Source organism: Eptatretus burgeri, chromosome 15 (assembly GCF_056783735.1).
Source record: "Eptatretus burgeri isolate ZD-2024b chromosome 15, Ebu_testis_v1, whole genome shotgun sequence".
Lineage (NCBI taxonomy): Eukaryota > Metazoa > Chordata > Myxini > Myxiniformes > Myxinidae > Eptatretus > Eptatretus burgeri.
The window spans coordinates 12,799,908-12,807,319 of NC_140975.1; the positions used below are offsets into that span (position 1 = coordinate 12,799,908).

The window sequence follows — 7,412 nt, forward strand, 5'->3', positions numbered from 1 at the left end:
TGGACTATTTTCGTTGTTTGAGGTAGTACAGGATCATGCAATGACTATTTAAGCTCTGTGTAGTCCTGTGCCGACTGTGAATGACAAACACCAGATAGAAAAAAACTACTTAAATGCAATTCGTTCATTTACCAACAAATAATTCACCTTCAAACACCATGGACATGGAAGGGCCACGAAGGCGCAAGCCAATCTGCACCCTTCTCTCCGTCAAGGGGGATACTCGATGCATGATCACCCAGAATGCCTTTGTCTTTTGTTTTAACATCAATTTGATTAAGAATTTTATTACTATTATTTTTTTAATTGTGACATTGACCTAACATGTGTTGAGATAATGTGGTGCAGAAAATTTGGGGCTGATTGACCCAGGGGTATGGAATTGTACAACAAACATAAAACAGCGTGATACGCGCGCGCGCACACGCACACGTACGCACGCACGCGTACGCACGCACGCGCATGGACGCACACACACACACACACACACACACACACACACACCAGTGGGGGACAACTTGCTCTTACAGTATATACAAGGGGGTGTTGAAAAGTAATGCCTCTTATTATTTTTCTCCAAAACAGGTAAAGGTACTCAAATAAAACAAAGACAGATGCCAGCATCTTTATTCTACCATGGTGCATATTTATTTCTCAACATAATCCCACTGCAGTCCACACATTTCTGCCAAAGTTCAAGTAGTTTTATGATGTCATCACAATAGAACTGTACATCCTGATGACTTCACCGACATTTCACAGTGGCCTTGACAACATCGCCGGGAGAAAAATGTTCTCCATGAAGGTGTTCCTTAAATTTGGGGAAGTGATAAAAATATCATGGAGCCAAGTCGGGACTGGTGAGCCTCCGTAGCAGTACTCTATTAACCATCTTTTACTTTCAGGATCATAATGATGCACCCAACTCTCATTTCCAGTCAGTCATCCCAACTCTCATCTCCTGTGCTTTATGCCTAAAAGCACTGCAAATGTCATGCTGCCCTCTGCCATCTTCACTAACATAGCACTAGGACAAATGGTCCTAGTGAATCACGAAACTTCTCACCCAGTGGTGGGAAGAGCTAATGTACAGACTGTGCACTTTGTTCCATTCAAATATCTTAAACTGTTTTGGAGAAAAAGAATAGGAGGCATTACTTTGCAATACTCCCTCGTATATACAGTAGATTGTTACAGATCTGACATAGGGGGTAAAATAGGGGATAGATTAGAATAGTTATTTCAGAGTACAAATTAAACAGCTGAAATAGCCTGAGCTGGACCGGCAAAACAAACCGTCATGGAACAGGGCCAGGAATCACAAACCAAGGGAGAGCTGAACACCTGAACCAAGGAGCCCAACCAGAACAGGAAGCTCTCCAACTACACTGGATATGCATGAATCCCCCAAGCCTGGTGTTGGCTTCACAGTTAAGGTGGTTGGCTTAAGATCTCAAGGTTTTGAGTTGGAACCCCTGTCTGCCATTTAATTAACACCAGGTGGGATTGACTCCACCTGCCATCCTTCTGAGGTCAAGGAAATGAGTACTATTGTACTGGTAATAGAGGGCACTGCATCAGCGTCACAGCTGTGCCACCAGAAAATGATGCAACCACCAGCCACAGGCTGCACATAATAGCTCACCAGTGCAAATATGAAATAATTCCCATTAAAAAAAATGTGTTCAGCACTTGTTTCGAAAGATCTAGTCCCTCCACCCAAATGTCTCGATCTAACCTCCCTCCCCCCACCACAGTACCTTCAGAAAGTATTCACACTCCACCACTTTTGTCACATTTTGTTGTGTTACAGCCTGAATTTAAAATGGATTGAATATAAAAATGTCACCGATCTCCACAAAACCCCATTATGACAAAGTGAAAAAAGTTTTTCGAAATTTTTACAAATCAATGAAAAATGAAAAGCTGAAATGTGTTAAGTCAATAAGTGTTCAACCCCTTTGCTGTGACACTCAAAATTGATCTCGGGTTCATTCAATTTCCTTTCATCATTCTTGAGATGTCTCCACAACTTGATTGGAGTCCACCTGTGGACAACTCAAATGATTGGACATGATTTAGAAAGAAACACACCTTTCTATATAAGGCCTGGCAGTTGACAGTGTATGTCAGAGCAGAAACTCCACCATGAAGTCCAAAGAACTGTCGATATAACTCCGAGATAGACTTGTGAGGAGGTATAGATCTGGGGAAGGGTATAAAACAATTTCTAGAGTGTTGAATGTTCCTAACAGCACAGTGAGCTCCATTATTAGGAAATGGAAAGAATATGGAACTACCCAGACTCTTCCTAGAGATGGTTGTCTGACAAAACTGAGCAATTAGGAAGAGGAACCTTGGTCAGGGAGGTGACTAAGAACACAATCACCACTCTGACAGAACTACATCATTGCTTGGCTGAGATGGGAGAACCTGCCGGAAGGACAACAGTATCTGCAGAATTTCACAAATTGAGGCTTTATGGGAGCGTGGCCAGACGGAAGCCACTCCTGAGAAAAAGGCCCATGACAGCACGCCTGGAGTTTGCAAAAAGGCACGTGAAAGACTCTGAGAGCATGAGGCAAAATATTCTGTGGTCTGATGAGATGAAAATTGAACTTTGGCCTGAATGCAAAGCGCTACATCTAGCGGAAACTGAGCTCAGTTCATCACCCATCTAACACCATCCCTGCTGTGATGCATCGTGGTGGCAGCATCATACTTTTGGGATACTTTTCAGTGGCAGTGATTTGGAGAATTGTAGGGATAGAGGAAACAATAAATAGAACCAAATACAGGCAAATCCTTGAGGAGAACCTGCTTCAGAGTGCAAAAGGCCTTAGACTGCAGTGAAGATTTACATTCCAACAGGACAATGACCTCAAGCATACAGCCAAAGCAACACTGGAATGACTTCAGAACAAGAAGGTGAAAGTCCTTGAGTGGCCCAGTCAAAGCCCAGACTTGAATCCCATTGAGAATCTGTGGAAAAACTTCAAAATTGTTGTTCACCAATGCTCCCTATCCAACTTGACAGAACTTTAGCAAATTTGCAAGGAAGAATGGGAGAAAATCCCCAAATCCAGATGTGCAAAGCTGATACAGATGTACACTTGAAGACTCTAAGCTGTGATCACTCCCAAAGGTGCTTCTACAAATTATTGACTCACGAGGTTGAATACTTATTGGCGCAAGAGATTTCAGTTATTCTTTTTAAATTAATTTGTAAAAATTTCAACAAACATATTTTCACTCTGTCATTATGGAATATTTTGCGTCAATCAGTGACAAAAATATTAATTTAATGAATTTTAAATTCAGGCCGTAGCACAGCAAAATGTGAAAAAAGTCGAGGGGTGTGAATAGTGTCTGAAGGCTCTGTAGATTCTTGAAACTTCCTCGTCATTTATCTGTCTCTGCATGGAGTTTCCCTGGTGTAATAGCCAAAGAGTGTGGCCCACGTATGATCGTGATCTATGTGTGGGATTTCCCCGACATCACACCAATGACCATGAATCACCGGTAATTATGGGGCTAGTGCAAGGCTGTGAGACGGGCCAAGATCATGCCCGTATGAGGACATCCGTTTGGAGGCATGGGCATGCCCCATAAGTGCAAACGGTGAGCTTGGTATGTGCATTCCAGTGGTGCGTTTAGTCCTTCACCACGTGCTGTTCATGCTGGAGGGCTCATGCTGCTGCGGAGGGCTGCTACTTGCTTGTGCAAGAAGTTCCGGAGGGAAGGCGCACAGGGCGCAGCAGAGACAAGTCCTACATGGAACCGCTGCATGCACAGATGAGACCCCAATGAACGAACGGGCTGAGGAACGAACAGAGAGTAGTTGGAGGAGCTCAACCACATGCACTAGCAGAACTCACACAGCACAGATCTGTATTTTGCCTCATCATCTTCTTTTTTGGTCCCGTGTGTCCTGAGTGAATGGTTATGACATATTTGTTAAGCTGTCATGGTTGTAGGACACGTTGGTTTAATTGGATTATTAACCTGTTAGATGGGCAGATTGGGTCCATACTTAAGCTCCTCGACCACAGATCGCTGAAGGGCTTTGTTGGGCCATCTTGTCAGGTTTCCGTCACAGTCTGTGTTCAGAGACGCCAATTTTCATCAAATTAACCAGGCAAGCATGGAGATCTTTTCGTCCCATATCTGCCGGGTGGCATGAAGGTCTTCAAGACCTCATGACCACAAGATATAACATTGGATGGACATTAAACTGGGTTTGCCATCTTCTGTAATTAGTTAGTGGATGGATGTTAAATATCCCACAGCATCCTTCATGAAAAGTATGCAGCCATCCCACGCCATCACCAGTGCCCTGAAAAAATTACAAATTTCTTCCATGACTACCATTTGGAATGCAATGGCAAATCACCCAGTGTAATCCTTTCCACAAGGCTGCTTTGGAAGGATTGAATCTGCCTTGAGTAGAGTACCAAACTAAGATTATGTATTTAAGGTAGACACCTTGTCTCCAGTAACAAGGTTGGTGTAAGTCTCTCGAAAGTTTTCAACTCTCTCCTTGGCTTCCAGCAGCAGCTGAGCGCTTTGCTCCTGCGGCAGAAAACACACCACAAGCAATGCACATGAGAGCCTCAGCCTTCTCCTTGCCTGAACACATAGAAAAAGTCATAACTGTACGAGACTGGATGCATATCAGTGATAACTAACAATAACAAGCATGGTTTATCTCAGTACCTGCCCGACATGTCCAAGAAATACAAACTCTTTATTTACATTTGTCAGTCTTAAAGAATATATTACAATTTTAAAGGGAAATTATTTCCTCAATAATTATATATACTTATTCAGAGATTAAAAAAAGATTGGTGTTTCTTGGAGTATATTGTATCCCGTTCCAAGAACTTTTCGAACGCACCTTACAATTGTGCGTATATTCACAGCAAACAGTGCAGTATAAAATACCTTCAATTGCTTTTTCTGTTGTCTCATGAAATTAAGTTGCACTTCTCTGCAGTTCAGTTCATCTTCCAAGAGCAAGGAATTACTCAGATTGGCCAATTTCAACTCTTCCTGGAGAGAGACACATGCAAAAGAGGTACACACCCGCCATCAACAAAATGATTAATATCATGTATAAAATGGACAATACAATATCTTCAGGGACTTTGAATTTGCTTCTAAATTATTGGATGGATAAATAAAACAGACATGTAAAGTAAACTTTCCAAAAGGTCTCATTTATGCCCTGACCAATACCTGATGGATTGCCATTTCAATCTTGATTTTCTTGTCAAACAGGCAGGTGAGAGCCCTATCAAAGGATTGGCAATACTCGATGATGGCAGAATGCATCACTTTCAATTCATCCTGCAGAACCTGAAATACACATTCGCCATACACTGCTCAGCTCAAAGCAAACAGCGCTCCCAACGATGGACCGTTTAATGTTAAAAATCAAAGACCACCTGGACATGAGAGGTGCACAGTTCCTTGCAGCTGCTATTGCCAACCCTAATCAGCTGTGGCACTACATGCTCAACCACCCACAGATCATGAGATACATTAAGATTACACCACACAGACACGACAGTGACATCCTTCCAAACATCCCTCAACCGATCAACAGCAACTACAAAAAACCCACATCCATACCTACATTACCATCAATGCAACAAGTAAACCTGGGCCCAAAACAGTATCCTGGGCACTAAACAACCACCGATAGACGATGCTGAGAAATTACTTCCCAGGTCTGATCGTGTTCACCTTTTACGCCTCCGCTGTGGACACCACCCACAGCTTTTGCACTGAAAACAGACTCGGCAACACCACTGACGACACCTGTAACCTCTGCCAGGCCGTCAAGAAATAAAAGACTGTGTGGTCCTGGCTCCACGAAGGCAAAAGCACAACATTTTAGATGTGAGGGATCACTGAGTCGCTCCGCGGAGATTGATCAGCTCTCTCCGTGCTGCGAGTCTGTTGAACAGAACTGACCAGGGCTAATCAACAACAATAACGACGGACCATTTTTGGTATTTCCTACACGTCTCAAACAAAGTCTTCCATTGTTATTCCTTTGGAATCGTTCTTTAATCGTCCTCTGAATCCTCCTGAAGTTGTCGGTCTCAAAATGGATTCGCTCAACTGCGAATGATTGTTACTTGAGAGTGTTTCTTTAGAGTTATCAATTATTCAATGCAATCCAGGAAAGCACTTTTCTCAAGAAAAACAGAACAAACAATCTATTTGTTCCTTAAGCACATTTTCTTAGATACGTCTCTTTTGTTAAAAGTCATTCATAGACATTGAGCAAGATATTAATTTCCATGGCATGAGATTACATGAAGAGTATTCATCGATTTTTTAATCACACATCTTCTTCAGAATCTCTCCTTCATGACATTCCTGTTCTTATCACCCAATTTGTTAGTTCATGAATTAAATCAAAGGTATTTGTATTTGACACCTGTTTAATACGTACAATCGCTCACCTGAACGCTCTTCTATGATAGTGAGAAATGTTTGGTTTTGGTGTAAATTATAGCATTTTCTGGTTGAATTTTGTTTCCCCACTCAACATGTTCGTTTTCCCACCAGACCATCAGATTCCTTTATTAATGCATTTATGTCACCTTTTTGAAACAAATGAACCTGCAACACTTCTTTGGGTAAATTCCAGTGAACATCTCCCCATCTCAAGTCAAATCTTTATGGCACTCTTGCACCAAACGTCATTCAGTTATTGATTAATTATTCATCTCTCTCCTCATCATTGGCATCGATGAAAGTTTCTCCAAGAGAAATTTCTTTTGGTAAAGTGATGTCATCCATATTTATGAATGCCACCTACACTTGAATAAACAAGATTTTATAATTAAAAAAAAAAAAAAAAAAAAAAGACACTGACTGAACGCAAGCCTTTCCACCCAGCGAGTCCTCCGGGTGATCGAGTCGAACACAATCGACTACATGTCTGTGTTCTGCAAGTAACCTCGAGCTGTCTATCTCTGAAATTAATAAAACATGCGTGAAACGTAAACCAAATGAAGATTCTAGACAAATATACAAATGACCGACTGTAAAGGTGATTCAGCATTACATTTCGGTACTTCTCCTTTTTGTCGTTTAGTTCTTTGACTTGGTGGTTGAAATCTTTCATTTGGTGGTGGTCTTCAACAGTCCATTCTTCCTCCGGTTTGGACATGCAGCTTGGCTCCGGTATCTCCTGGTGAGTGGGCCACAGCATCATCAAGGAATCAAGCGGTTGAACATATGGTTGGATCAATCAGTAAAGCATTTGAAATGCTTTACAGGTGGGCTTCTTATTTTATCATGTGGGAAGCATCATTTGCTGGTGGAATGTGGAATAGGTGTGCTGCCCCATTTAGGTTAGGGCAGGAATTTGAAATTTGTTCAGGCTGTCGGCG

At 42.0% G+C, this 7,412-nt stretch overlaps 1 protein-coding gene across 5 annotated transcripts in view; it reads right to left on the reverse strand.

Moving 5' to 3' along the window:
* The window catches only part of CFAP43 (cilia and flagella associated protein 43), a 145,971-nt gene that overhangs the window by 21,287 nt on the left and 117,272 nt on the right, over positions 1-7,412 (reverse strand). For all 5 annotated transcript variants that reach the window (XM_085857481.1, XM_085857480.1, XM_085857483.1 and 2 more), the window contains 4 exons: positions 7,085-7,210; positions 5,239-5,358; positions 4,945-5,052; positions 4,486-4,572 (listed from right to left, as the gene is read on the reverse strand). In XM_085857481.1, the coding sequence (XP_085713607.1) occupies positions 4,486-4,572; positions 4,945-5,052; positions 5,239-5,358; positions 7,085-7,210 (441 nt within the window). The remainder of the gene's footprint in view (positions 1-4,485; positions 4,573-4,944; positions 5,053-5,238; positions 5,359-7,084; positions 7,211-7,412) is intronic.